Source organism: Salvelinus sp. IW2-2015, linkage group LG26 (genome assembly GCF_002910315.2).
Source record: "Salvelinus sp. IW2-2015 linkage group LG26, ASM291031v2, whole genome shotgun sequence".
Lineage (NCBI taxonomy): Eukaryota > Metazoa > Chordata > Actinopteri > Salmoniformes > Salmonidae > Salvelinus > Salvelinus sp. IW2-2015.
In genome coordinates this window covers 28,816,697-28,831,728 of record NC_036866.1, presented here as the reverse complement: position 1 = coordinate 28,831,728, position 15,032 = coordinate 28,816,697, and the positions used below count along the sequence as shown (strand labels likewise).

General features: G+C 39.1%; 1 protein-coding gene and 1 long non-coding RNA gene across 3 annotated transcripts in view; one reads left to right on the top strand and one right to left on the bottom strand.

Moving 5' to 3' along the window:
• LOC111952262 (C-Jun-amino-terminal kinase-interacting protein 2-like) overlaps positions 1-6,936 on the bottom strand; it is a 46,310-nt gene extending 39,374 nt beyond the window's left edge. Inside the window, exon 1 of one of the 2 annotated variants that reach the window (XM_023970812.2) lies at positions 6,352-6,936. In XM_023970812.2, coding sequence (XP_023826580.1) covers positions 6,352-6,416 — 65 coding nt within the window. In that variant the 5' untranslated portion in view covers positions 6,417-6,936. The remainder of the gene's footprint in view (positions 1-6,351) is intronic. The other variant, XM_023970811.2, reaches the window with a different exon arrangement.
• LOC139023062 (uncharacterized) overlaps positions 1-15,032 on the top strand; it is an 870,035-nt gene that overhangs the window by 599,979 nt on the left and 255,024 nt on the right. The window lies entirely within an intron of this gene.

Genomic DNA, 15,032 nt, shown 5'->3' with positions numbered 1-15,032 from the left:
TGCTGGTGCCTACCATCGCTCAGTCAGACTGCTCTATCAAATCATAGACTTAATTATAACATAATAACACACAGAAATACGAGCCTTAGGTCATTAATATGGTTGAATCCGGAAACTATCATCTCGAAAACAAAATGTTTCTTCTTTCAGTGAAATACAGAACCGTTCTGTATTTTATCAAACAGGTGGCATCCATAAGTCTAAATTTTGCTATTACATTGCACAACCTTCAATGTTATGTCATAATTATGTAAAAGTCTGGCAAATTAATTATGGTCTTTGTTAGGAAGAAATGGTCTTCACACAGTTCGCAACAAGCCAGGCGGCCCAAACTGCTGCATGTACCCTGACTCTGCTTGGACAGAATGCAAGAGAAGTGACACAAATTCCCTAGTTAATATATTGCCTGCTAACATGAATTAAAGTAAATATGCAGGTAAAAAAAAAAATAGGTKAAAAAAWATATATATAAAAAAGCATTGATGTTTATGGTTAGGTACATTGATGCAACGACAGTGCTTTTTTCACGAATGCGCTTGTTAAATCATCATTAATTTGGCGAAGTAGGCTGTGATTCGATGATAAATTCGATGATAAATTAACAGACACCGCATTGATTATTTGCAATGCATGACAAGCTAGTTAAACTATTAATATCATCAACAATGTGTAGTTAACTAGTGATTATGTTACGATTGATTGTTTTTTATAAGATAAGTTTAATGCTAGCTAGCAACTTACCTTGGCTCCTTGCTGCACTCGCGTAACAGGTGGTCAGCCTGCCACACATTCTCCTTGTGGAGTGCAATGTAATCGGCGTCCAAAAATGCCGATTAACGATTGTTGTGAAACCATGCCGATTAAATCGGTCGACCTCTAAAAGTAATACTGCAAATAAAACGTTTTGTCCTGAATACAAAGTGACATGTTTGGGCCAAGTACCACTCTCCATATTTACAAGCATAGTGGTGGCTGCATCATGTTATGGGTATGCTTGTAATCGTAAAGTCTTAGGATAAAAAAACGGAATGGAGCTAAGCCCAGGCACAATCCTAGAGGAAAACCTGGTTCAGTCTGCTTTCCACCAGACACTGGGAGATGAATTCACCTTTCAGCAGGACAATAACCTAAAACACACAGCCAAATCTACACTGGAGTTGCTTACCAAAAAGACAGTGAATGTTCCTGTGTGGCCGAGTTACAGTTTTGACTTAAATCTACTTGAAAATCTATCGCAAGATCTGAAAATGGTTGTTTAGCAATGATCAACAACCAATTTGACCGAGCTTGAAGAATTTGAAAAGAATAAATGGGCAAATGTTGCAAAATCCAAGTGTGGAAAGCTTTTAGAGACTTGCCCAGAAAGACTCACAGCTGTAATCACTGCCAAAGGTGTATCTACAAAGTACTGACTCGGGGGTGTGAATACTTATGTAAATTAGATATATCCTTCTTTTTCCCCCCTAAATGAGCAAACATTTCTAAAAACATGTTTTCACTTTGTCATTATGGGGTATTGTGTGTAGATGGGTAAGGCACTTTTTCATCCATTTTGAATTCAGGCTGTAACACAACACAATGTGGAGTAAGTCAAGGGGTATGAATACTTTCTGAAAGCAATGTATCTCATTGATCAACGTCTCAACCAAATATTACCCAATTATCCACATTGAAATGGTGTGCCCAGTGTGATAGGACCTCTCCAACCCTGTCTCTCATTTAAGAAAAAAATAAAAAATAAAAGTTCATGTTGGAATACACAAAGTGACATGAGCAACATTAATAAAYGTACTACAGTAAGGCTTTATGGATGTTATAGAGGAACCAAATGTTTCAGAGTTTATGCTCAAACTGAATCCATGAAAATACCTACATGTGTCTAATATTAGATCCATAACGGAATCTGCTCCTTCATGGGTTATGAAACAGAATATTATCATAATCTGTAACATTTCTGTTCATATCACCTACAGCCATATTGTATTTTGTTTTATGTTTTCAATTGAAGAGAAAAATGTATCTGGCTACAGCCTAGCAGTGGATTATAGAGGTGAAGGCTGCATCTTTAAGAATGAGTCAAATCTAGAAATGCCTGACAGTCAGAGAATGCACATGTAGACCTATACGGAGTTAAACTAAGCTTATACTGTGCTGCTTGAACCCCTTGTGCAATTACAGATGTATTTTAGTTTCTACCATGAAATCTTAATTTAAATCAGAACCAGTCTTTTTGATCTGACATAACAAGTTTATATTTACCAATACCATATGTTGGTGTAGAGGAAATCATGCATGTAGTATAATTTTTTTTTTAAAGGAATTAATGCAGATGCAAAAATAAGTGAACACCAAGTTCCATTGGTTAAATTAAGTAGGTAAGTAGAATCCAGTGGGGAAATAATTTGGTACCAAATGAACCAATCAAAGGAGAGATAGTTAGGAAAGTGTTTGAGCGGGACTAAGAAACCTGAGCTGTGTTCAAATACCCATACTATACTGTATGCAACATATTTATTGAGTATATACACACTACTAGTTAATTTTAGTATACTGTAAATGAACAGTATCATTTCAGTTGAACATACTAGAGCTTCGCCTGTCTACCGGAAGTTGATARTGTTGCTATGCAACCTCTTGCTAGCATAACAAATTACTAGCTAAACATTTTACGATTTTGGGTGTGTTCGTAAATGCAATCTGGAGTGCCAGAGTGCGCTCTGGGCGTTCGTAAATCCAGAGCGTTGTCACATTGTCTGTTCGTAAATTCAGAGCGTTCTGCTCTCGGAGCGTTCAGAGCACACACTAGACGCTCTGGCCGAGGAGTAGGGTTGATCCAAGCGTTCAACGGCAGTCAAGCACCCAAGCTAACTGGCTAACGTTTTCTAGCTACTTCCAGACACGAATGAGAGAACACTTCACTCTGACCATTTTACTCGCTGGTTAGGCAGTTTTCATGTTATCCAGAGAGTTGGTGACTAACTGTGTTGCTGGCAACAATTTAATTCAATTTTTTTATGCTGACATTTACTGACACCGGCCATATTCAACGGATGTTGGGCATTTGTAAATTCATGAGTTATTCTGCGCGAGACTGCTTTGAAATTGGAGCAGATAGCCATTGAATTGCAAGACTATACCACTTAGCTTAGAATTATGTAAATAATCAAGTCAATAAACGTTGGGTAGTTAGTTAGATAGCAGATACAGTTGAAGTCGGAAGTTTACATACACTTAGGTTGGAGTCATTAAAACTTGTTTTTCAACCACTAGACAAATTTCCTGTGAACAAACTATAGTTTCGGCAAGTCAGTTAGGACATCCACTTTGTGCATGACAAAATTCATTTTTCCAACAATTGTTTACAGACAGATTATTTCACTTCATAATTCACAGTGAAACAACATCTCAAGACATCAGTCAGGAAGTTAAACCTTGGTCGCAAATGGGTCTTCCAAATGGACAATGACGCCAAGCATACTTCCAAAGTTGTGGCAAAATGGCTTAAGGACAATCAAGTCAAGGTATTGGAGTGGCCACCACAACACCCTGACATCAATACCATAGAAAATGTGTGGGCAGAACTGAAAAAGCGTGTGCGAGCAAGGAGGCCTACAAACCTGACTCAGTTACACCAGCTCTGTCAGAAGGAATGGGCCAAAATTTAACCAACTTATTGTGGGAAGCTTGTGGAAGCCTACCTGAAACGTTTGACACAAGTTAAACAATTTAAAGGCAATGCTATCAAATACTAATTGAGTGTATGTAAACTTCTGAACCCCTGGGAAAGTGATGAAAGAAATAAAAGCTGGAATAAATCGTTCTCTCTATTATTCTGACATTTCACATTCTTAAAGTAAAGTGGTGATCCTAACTCACCTAAGACAAGGAATTTTTACTAGTATTAAATGTCAGGAACTGTGAAAAACTGAGTTTAAATGTATTTGGCTAAGGTGTATGTAAACTTCCGACTTCAACTGTAGTTAATATACTGCCTGGCAAGTTTGATGTATTAGTAGCCAACATACCGGTACATACTGCTATAATGCTAAGCGGTTCATAAGGATAGCGTAGCTAAAAATAGTCAGACAACATAATGTGTAACATGACTTATTTGAAAAGGCATTACTTTATAAAAAATGTCTACATTTTCTTAACATTTGTCATAATTAGTTAAAGCAAGAATTTGTATCCGCTCTCGACGGACTTCACATGCATATTTTCCGCCATTTTCTTAAAATCTGAAAAGATGAAGCCACGCCCATTTTTTTTAGAATTGCATTATGGTCCCTAAAAGCACAGAAATAGTGTCCACTACATGCATACTTTGTATTTTGGCTAATTTAGTATGTCATCAGGGAACTTTTGGTATACTAACTATATCCAGACTATGACCAATAAGCATACTATATACACAATTTACGTCACAAATAGTACGGTTAGTGAGGTTAGTATGAGTATTCGAACACAGCTTTGGTCAGTTTAGTGTTACCCATTCAGGTGAATGCAAAGCATACCATGCTGAAAGGAAAGGAGATCTCAGAGGACATCAGGACGAGGGTAATGAGAGCAAATCAGTCTGGGGAAGGCTATAAAATCATCTCAAAAAGGTTTGAGCTCAGTCCACTGTGAGACTAATAATTTACAAATGGAGAGCGTTTTTAACATGACAGCAACTCAGCTTAGATGTGGACTCCCTTCCAAAATATCCCCAAGAGTCACAAGAACAATAATAAATCAGGTAAAAGCCAACCCAAACATATCTTCTAGAGATTTGCAGACCTCCCTTGCTGCATCTCAGGTAACTGTGCATTCTTCAACAATAAGAAGAACACTGAATCAAAATTGGAGGGTTGCTAGGAAGAAGCCTCTGTTGTCAGAAAAGAACCAAACTGCTCGTCTTAACTGCCAGAGTCCAGCTGGACAAACTGAAGGTTTCTGGAAGTCCATTCTCTGGACCGATGAGTCCAAAATTGACCGTTTTGGTCACAATCAACAGTGCTATGTGTGGCGAAAACACTACCTACCACCAAAATAACCTTATCCCAACAGTCAAGCATTGTGGTGGGAATGTCAAGATCTGGGGCTGCTTTTCCTCCTCTGGACCTGGATGACTCCACATCATTAAGGGAACCATGAATTCTGAGGTATACCAGGAGATTCTTGAACAGAACGTCAAGCCATCAGCTGGGATGAAAATGGGTCTTCCTACAAGACAATGAGCCAAAGCATTCAAGGAAATCTACCAAAGAATGGCTCAGGAGAAAGACGATTTGTGTTTTGGATTGGCCAAGTCAAAGTCCTGACCTAAATCCAATCGAGTTGCTGTGGCAGGACCTGAAGCGTGCAGTTCATGCCAGAAACCCCTCAAACCTCACTCACTTGGCTGAGCTCTGTAAGGAGGAGTGGGCAAAAATTCCTCAAAACAGATGTCAGGGACTGATTACTGGCTATAGGAGACGTTTACTCCAAGTTATCGCTGCTAATGGAGGTGCCACAAGCTATTGACTGAAGGAGTTCATATATTTTTGCACACATCAAATCTGATTTTCTGTTAAATCAACCACTTTTGTTAAATAAACAATGAAAATATATATTTTMGGTTTCTGTAATTTACTTGGAATGTCTTTATTACGAATTTGGTTTTAGATAAGGATTATATATGCTTATTTTAATATTTTATAGCAAAATAATGACCAGCCCTGTAGGGTTCACATGTTTTCAAGCAGTACTGTATTTACCCCAAACCATGAGCACAGATGTGAAGGTTAAACTATCCAATCAACAATAGGTGGATACACGTTTTGTGGCTATTGATGTTAAATGAAAAGTGTAATCTATAGCCTATTGTAACTGAGCTCACAGCACCCATTTCGGGCTATGTTTGTCTCAACAGGGCGTGGGCCTCATTCCCTCCGCCTCTGAGGTAATTGAATCTGAGCTAGAGAATGCGCCAGCCAGGCAGGCAAACGACATGACCGCCAAATATCATATCTATAGCTTGTCCTCCCTGTGAACATTCCTCCTCTCTCCCCTTTGCTCTTAAAGGCAGTTATGTGTTGTGTATAGCTCAAGGGTATTTTCTAAACGAACTCACATCAAGCGAGAGACAAAAACATAAGCAACCAACACAGCATCAGCTACGCGCTGCACGTAGTGATATACCTATATAACGACGTTGATAATAATACAATGCGGTAATATCAACAAAACTGACTAACATACTAACGGTTCACCCCATCCTCGCACATCCGCCTGTATCACCTCCTCCCTTCAGTATTGGGCGCTCGAGGATAGCCTACCCGCTATGCCCAGCCACCCTTCATTGCTCGGTCTGCGGGTTTGTTGTCTTACCTGCAGCCTGGAGGAGAGAGGGAGTGGAAGGTGGAGAGTGAGAACATCTCATCCCTGTCCGCCATCTTCCTCCAGAAACGACTCGAAGTGACTGCAGATAAACACTGAGGGAGCGCAGTCCATTCACAACCGCGGAGCGCGACAGACGGACGCAATATGGACAACGCAGTTTCTCTCGCTTTTCCTCCCTCTATCCGACTTTCACGCTGTTAAAGATGCTCCTGGCCTCGACCTAGCCAAATCAGATACACGTACTCAACATCACCATCAAATCTGACTTGAGCTGCTATCCACTCTACGGCCCGGAAATGGCAGAGTACAGAGAAAAAGAACAACAATGTGGTAATCACAGAAACAAATCGTATCTGCTCCCGATGCGGCCAGCCCAGCCAGCCAGCCTGTCGCGCACACACACGCAGCCTGCCTTGCCAAATATCTGCTGTGATCTTGCCTGTGAAACAAAGCAGCGGTGCAGAAAGGGGAGGTATGGGGGGTGATAAGTGCCAGAATTAAGCCTCGTGAAGCAACTGATTCGTCTTACCAAGTCACCTAATGCGCCATAAAATACCACCATGAATTAACATGGATGTCAATGGAGCCAAGTTTTTTTCTACGGCATCTAACTGCCAACGCTTTCACATCACGTCATGTGACACAGTGTTGACATAGTGTTCYCATCCTGTGTCAGTTGAACAGATTAAAAAGGTCTACATGTGTTACTCATTAGTTTAAGTGTCTGTTTAATTTATTTTTAAAGATCTCACCATGAACGCCTTACAAACATCTACATGTGCATGATTTTGGAAAAAATATTTTAATTGCCAGATTAAACCATTTCATTTGTCGATTTAGCTAAAATAGGCATATCACCTCATTACAAAAATTATTAGACTAGTTGATATCGCAGCCAGCCACCATTACTGTGTAGATGATGCCTATTTCTCACATCAATATAGACAAGGGCTTCTTTGTTGGAGGTAGCCCAATTCAGAAATAAGAGGTAGCCTAGGTCTCTAGTGGTGAATTCAACTCGGACTTCAGTGCGTTCAAGACAACTGGAAACTCAATAAAAAACTAGCTCAGACTGGGATTTTTTGTTTTTGAACGGTCATCCAACTCAGAAATCCAATTCAGAAACTCTGGCATTCTTTCTTTGACCTGAAAATCGCTGATGACATGATTTTACCTTGTTTTTTTCCCCCYGAGTTCCCAGTTTACCAGTTTAACAGACACAATCAGTCACCATGCAATCCTTAGGCTATACATTTCTGTGGAGATGTCTTATGGTTAAAAGAAGGACTCGAATTGAGGGGCTAATTGAGGATATAGGCCTAACCCTTGTTATGGAGTCAGGCAAAAAGCATATGCTACCTCTTGTTTGCTTATCCTCAGAAAAAACAATGGACCAGAATATGTAAAACGATCTAGGCTACAACAATTAATAACTCCACAATTAMTTCCGCATAGTCTACTAGCCTATCAAAGGTCTTGCTCAGCCTCAACATCACAGGAAAATGTGGTTGGTTTATTAAATGCTCCGCAATGTATAATATTAGTGGTAGGTTATGCTTACCGCAAAAGACCAAAAAGTTAGAATCGGTATGGGTCAATGCATAAACCAAACAGTTTAACCTGTTATGGCTGCAGAGGGCGTATTGAAAAACTGGAAAATATGTGCAAATTTTCAAACGGCCTCTTAATCAATTTTTGCTCTTACAATATGCATATTATTATTACTATTGGATAGAAAACAGTCTCTAGTTTCTAAAACCGTTTTAATTATTTCTCTAAGTGGAACAGAACAATTTTTACAGCCCATTTCCTATCCGGAAGTGAGATTTCCAAAATCGATGTCGCTTTTCAAGCCCTTGTCTATAAAAGGGCATGTCACTTAGGACTGTAGAAACACGTCATACGCCTTCCTCTGGGTGTCATGCGGAAGTGAGAGAAGAAACTCCACTTGATTATCTCGGTCAGGGATGTTATACAACCTCTTGGAGTATTTTTTTTGGAAGGCGCGAAGTTGGATCTGGAGTAGCCTCCTGGAAAACCGTCGTTATAGGTGAATATGATCTCTGGCTTCGATTTTATTTGATACATGTCACAATATCATCCTAAATATGTTTTTCAAATACTTTAATTATATTATTGAAATGTATTCTGGACTTTAGACGTGATGCGACGCAAGAATTTTTTCAAGATGGAGAGGTTAGCGTCGCACTGCCAGTAGTGCTGCTAATTCAAGAGAGGAAATTGTTCGTTCTGGATCGAAATAAAAGACATTCTGAACAAAAGGACCCTTGGAGAACATTTCTGATGGAAGATCAACAAAGATAAGGACCCAATTTGGGATGCTTTTTCATATATCTGTCGAACTGTGCTATGCTACGTTTGACTAGAATCAATGCTGCTGTGTGCTAGCTATTGTAGTAAGCAATATAACGATATATTGTGTTTTCGCCTGTAGAACACTTGAAAAATCGGAAAATGGCTCTATTCACAAGATCTTATTCTTTCATTAGCTATCCACCATATATTGTTTTGAAATGTTTTATGATGTGTAATTAGTTAGTTGACGTTGGTGTCTTTATTTTCTCTGGCTACTCCCGTGCGATTTCTGACTGGAGCTATGATGGTAGCAGTAATGTAAAACTGATTTATAGCTTAAAATATGCACATTTTTTGAACAAAACATAGATTTATTGTGTAACATGTTATAGGACTGTCATCTGAGGTAGTTTTTTCTAGGTTATTTAGGGTTGGTTCTAGGTTAGTTAGGTTGGCTTGTGCATGCTACTTGCATCCTACTTGTGCTGTGAAAAATGTCTGTCCTCCTTTTTATTTGGTGGTGAGCTAACATAAATATATGTGGTGTTTTCTCTGTAAAACATTTAAAAAAATCGGACATGTTGGCTGGCATTGACAAGATGTTTATCTTTCAAATGCTTATTGGACTTGTTAATGTGTGAAAGTTAAATATAAAAAAGAAATAGATTTTGAATTTCGCGCCGTGCACTTGAGCTGGATGACGTCGGGCTGCAACCATAAGAAAGTTAACAGATAAAAAACGTTTCATTCAGGAAAATCGCATTGAATCAGGCTATTTCATTGCCGTTGGGTTCTTACGAATACCTTAGGCTAAACGGAACTGAAAACACCCAGGCTGTTTTGATCACAGATCATGATGAAGCCTGAACATTCGCGCTGTTTGTCATTGATTTAGCCCGCAAAATATCTATATCCACAGTAAATTGAGTCCTATGTCGACATAACCTGAAAGCCGCTCAGCAAAGGAAAAGCCACTGCTCCAAAACCTCCATAAAAATGCCAGACTACGGTTTGCAACTGCACATGGGGCAAAGATTGTCTACTTTTTGGAGAAATGTCCTCTGGTCTGATGAAACAGAAATAGAACTGTTTGGCCATAATAACCATTGGAAAAAGCAAGAACCTTGCAAGCTGAAGAACACCATCCCAACCGTGAAGCACGGGGGTGGCAGCATCATGTTGTGGGGGTGCTTTGCTACAGGAGGGACTGGTGCACTTCACACAATAGATGGCATCATGAGGCGGGAAAATTATGTGGATATATTGAAACAACATCTCAAGACATCAGTCAGGAAGTTAAAGCTTGGTCGCAAATGGGTCTTCCAAATGGACAATGACCCCAAGCATACTTCCAAAGTTGTGGCAAAATGGCTTAAGGACAACAAAATCAAGGTATTGGAGTGACCATCACAAAGCCCTGACCTCAATCCTATAGAAAATGTGTGGGCAGAACTGAAAAAGCGTGTGCGAGCAATGAGGCCTACAAACCTGACGCAGTTACACCAGCTCTGTCAGGAGGAATGGATCAAAATTCACCCAACTTATTGTGTGAAGCTTGTGGAAGGCTACCCCAAACATTTGACCCAAATTAAACAATTTAAGGGCAATGCTACCAAATACTAATTGAGTGTATGTTCACTTCTGACCCACTGGGAATGTGATGGAAGAAATAAAAGCTGAAATAAATCATTCTCTCTACTATTATTCTGACATTTCACATTCTTAAAATAAAGTGGTGATACTACCTGACCTAAGACAGGGAATTTTTACTGGGATTAAATGTCAGGAATTGTGAAAAACTGAGTTTAAATGAATTTGGCTAAGGTGTATGCAAACTTCTGACTTCAACTGTATGTAAAAATACAGTTATTGAATTATTTAATTTAAATGTTTTATTAGACATATTATGTTATTATTATTATTATGTTGATGGCAGACATAAAAGAAAGGATACATGTCTATAATTTCTTATGTCAGTGGGGTTGGTGAGGGAGGTAAGGGATGGAAAAGATAGAGGTGAGTTGTGAGAGAAACTCTAGGGTGGTGTCATGACCACTGGAGTTATATACCTTAGCAGTACCTACCTGGAAGCGGCGGTTACTTAAAACTTTTTAGGGATAGGGGGCAGTATTCGGAAATTCGGATAAATGACATGCCCAAAGTAAACTGCCTGTTACTCAGCCGCGGAAGCTAGGATATGCATATAATTGGCAGTATTGGATAGAAAACACTCAGAAGTTTCAAAAACGGTTAAAATAATGTATGTGGGTATAACAGAACTGATATGGCTGGCGAAAACCCGAGGAGAATCCATCCAGCTTTTTTTTTTTTTTGAGGTCACCACCCATTGAAATGGCTGTCTATGGGAAAATCAAAGGAATACCTCCCAGATTGCAGTTCCTAGGGCTTCCACTAGATGTCAACAGTCTTTAGAAAGAGTTTGACTTGTTTTTTGAAAAATTAGCTAGAATTTGTAGTTTTTCTAAGTGGCTCTCATTATGATTGTAGTATTGTGGCGCACGTGGATGAGGGCGTTCACTTCATTATTTATCTCCGGTAATGAACATACTATTCTCCGTCTTAACTCTTGTCACTACAGGGGGTGCTGTTTCAACTTCGACATTTAGCGTTCCCAAATTAAACTGCCTCGTACTCAATTCTTGCTCATACAATATGCATATTATTATTACTATTGGATAGAAAACACTCTCTAGTTTCTAAAACCGTTTGAATTATTTCTCTGAGTGAAACAGAAGTCATTCTGCAGCTCACTTCCTGTCAAGAAGTGAGATTTCTGAAATTGAGGTCTCTGTTCCAGGGTCGGTTTATAAATTCCCTTATAAGGTATGGGGCTACATGCACTGCATACGCCTTCCCCTAGATGTCAGTAAGCGGTGAGACTTTGAATGGAGCGGAAAGCACCATCTGGGGGAGTATAAAACCTCTTGGAACGGAAGTATCGAKCTTTTCGACCGGGCACCTGACGCATGAAGGACATCTGCATGGCTTCTTCAAAAGCTTTCGGTTTAGCAGTTCTTTATCTCCGGCTCTGATTTAATTTGTTTTTTGTCTTAAAAACTTCATAAGGTAGTTAATTTAAACCGACTTATAGCAGTTTATAGCAGTTTATTGCGATTTTCCTGGATTTCTTTGTGATTCGCTTTCACGAGTTGGACACCTCTCCAGTGGGTGGCTAACGTTAGCGGCTATTTCGACAGGACAAGAGGACATCTTTCAACCCAAAGACGATTGTTCTGGAGAAAGGACACCTTTCCCAAGATTCTGATGGAAGCTCAGCTAATAGTAAGCAGTCTTTATGCTGTTAATTCGTACTTATGTTGACAAATGTCAAATAATAATTCCGCCATGAATTATGGTGCGGTCTCGCTTTAGCGCACGCTGTATTGCGCAGTAACGTTAATTTTAAAAATCTAACACAGCGATTGCATTAAGAACTAATTTATCTTTCATTTGCTGTCCAACTTGTATTTTTTAGTCAAGTTTATGAATAGTTTTCGATTAGAATAGGTGCTTCTCCAAGATGGCGCCGGACAGATTGCTCTAAGTTTTGGCCACTATTCTCATTGTATAACCACGATTTGTGCCGCTAAATATGCACATTTTCGAACAAACTCTATATGCATTGTGTAATATGATGTTATAGGACTGTCATCTGAAGAATTCTGAGAAGGTTAGTGAAAAAATGTATATCTTTTGGTGGCTTATACTTTTCGCTATGTTTTTGCTTGAATCAATGCTGTTGTGATGTTTGCTATTGTGGTAAGCTAATATAACGTTATATTGTGTTTTCGCTGTAAAACBCTTAGAAAATCTGAAATATTGTCTGGATTCACAAGATCTGTGTGTTTCAATTGCTGTACGCTGTGTATTTTTAAGAAATGTTTTATGATGAGTAATTAGGTAATACACGTTGCTCTCTGTAGTTATTCTTGTCGCTTCGGTGAGAGTTGTGATGGTGGCTGCAATGGTAAACTATGATTTATACCTGAAATATGCAAATTTTTCTAACAAAACATATGCTATACAATAAATATGTTATCAGACTGTCATCTGATGAAGTTGTTTCTTGGTTAGTGGCTATTTYTATCTTTATTTGGTCGAATTTGTGATAGCTACTGATGGAGTAAAAAACTGGTGGAGTAAAAAAGTGGTGTGCTTTTGCTAACGTGGTTAGCTAATAGATTTACATATTGTGTCTTCCCTGTAAAACATTAAAAAATCAGAAATGATGGCTGGATTCACAAGATGTGTATCTTTCATCGTGTCTTGGACTTTGTTTAATGATATTTAGATGCTAGTATTTACTTGTGACGCTATGCTAGGCTATGCTAGTCAGCTTTTTTACTGTGGGGGGTGCTCCCGGATCCGGGATGAGTACCAAGTAAAAGTTAAATTTGATCGTTTATTTACATATTAGGGTACCTGAGGATTGATTAGCAATGTTGTTTGACTTGTTTGGATAACGTTTATTGGTAACTTTTAGGACTCTTTTGTATGCATTTTGAACGAGGGAAACAGGTGGATTACTGAATCAAGCGCGCCAACTAAACTGACTTTTTTGGGATATAAAGGACTTTATCGAACAAAACTACCATTTGTTATGTAGCTGGGACCCTTGGGATTGCAAACAAAGGAAGATCTTCAAAGGTAAGTGATTTATTCTATCACTATTTCTGACTTTCGTGACACCTCTGCTTGTTTGGAAAATGTTTTTAATGCTTTTGTATGCGGGGCGCTGTCCTCAGATAATCGCATGGTATGCTTTCGCCGTAAAGCCTTTTTGAAATCTGACAAAGTGGTTGGATTAACAAGAAGTTAAGCTTTTAAACAATGTAAGACACTTGTATTTTTATGAATGTCTAATATTACGAATTCTGTACTTTGAATTTCGCGCTCTGCAATTTCACCAGATGTAGCGCCCCACCTATCCCAAAGAGGTTTTAACTTGACCCATTGGTTGAGATTGACTACTTGGAGAAACCCCTGGGCCAGTAATGGTACTGCTGACAGCATGGCAATGCCACCAACCATGAGGAGGCAAATGCAAATAGTTACCATCTGAGTATTTTATATTCACATTAACGGATGGTGACCCAAGCTTGGAGCGAAAGAGCAGTTTCCCAGGTCTCGCCTTCCTTTCGTCGTTCTTCCAAGCCAAGTCATTCGCCCGGATGTCGAAGCACTTGGTCCACTTGATTCTCCTCCGGTGGCTCTCCTTGTTTCTCTTGCGCCTTGTCCATGTCTCACCTTGATTGATAATAGAAATAAATGCAATTATATTTCATATTATTACAAATACATCTCTTACATATCTCTTAGAGGACCAGAAAATAAATTAACAGCGGACAATAATTTTTACCAGGTCAAAAATCTCCACATCCTTCTCAGCCCTTGCCTGAAGGTGGTCCTCGAAGGCATTCTGATCTGGTTCGACAACTTCCACCACAACAGGTGGAGTTTCAGTGATCTCAAAGTACATTAAATAAAAATAGCAATAGACAAACACTAAGTATATCACAACTTTTTTATGCAACAGTATATGCAATATTTTTTTATACAATTGCATTGTTTACCTCAGTGAACAGCTGCGGCTCCCATCCGTACAGCAGGCGATAGGGTAAGTACTCTGGAGGCCTGAACGCTGCTGTTGTGTGCAAAGATAATTACTTTCAGATTGTCCTCCCACCATTCCTCGTACCCGTCAAGAGACTTGCCCATGGCAGTCCCGTTGGCACGTTCATCCAAACCTGAACTCACCAGACATCTACACATTCACATTATATATAAACTCACTGTACTATCAGTGTCAATTTTTTAAAATCTATAAATTACTGGAGGCCTATGCGAAACGATGCTATAACCATTACATTATTAACCACTAATATGTATGCTAACATTGACAGAGCTAACTAGGGCTTAGCCAAGCAAAAGTTGGTTAGCATCAAGAAAGCAAACTGTTAAACACTATTTTCTTACAAATATTAACACTAACACATTTTATCATGACATCACTTATTTAAATATATTACCCAAAGTAAACTGAGCCTTTGTTCATTGACAATAAAACTAATTGAATCTAAAACATTGTTGAAAAAAGGTACAGAAAGTTTGGAAGCGGTCTTAATCCCTTCTCTTACATGTAAACCATTTMTACAGAAAACCACGGAACCACCACTGCAATATAGGCCTACACTCAGATATAAGCATACACTCTCCCTGTCTGAGTCTGTAATACCAACATGTTTCATGCAGACCACCATAGTCCCTATGCCCAAGAACACTAAGGTAACCTACCTAAATTACTACCGACCCGTAGGCTCGTAAGGCTGGTC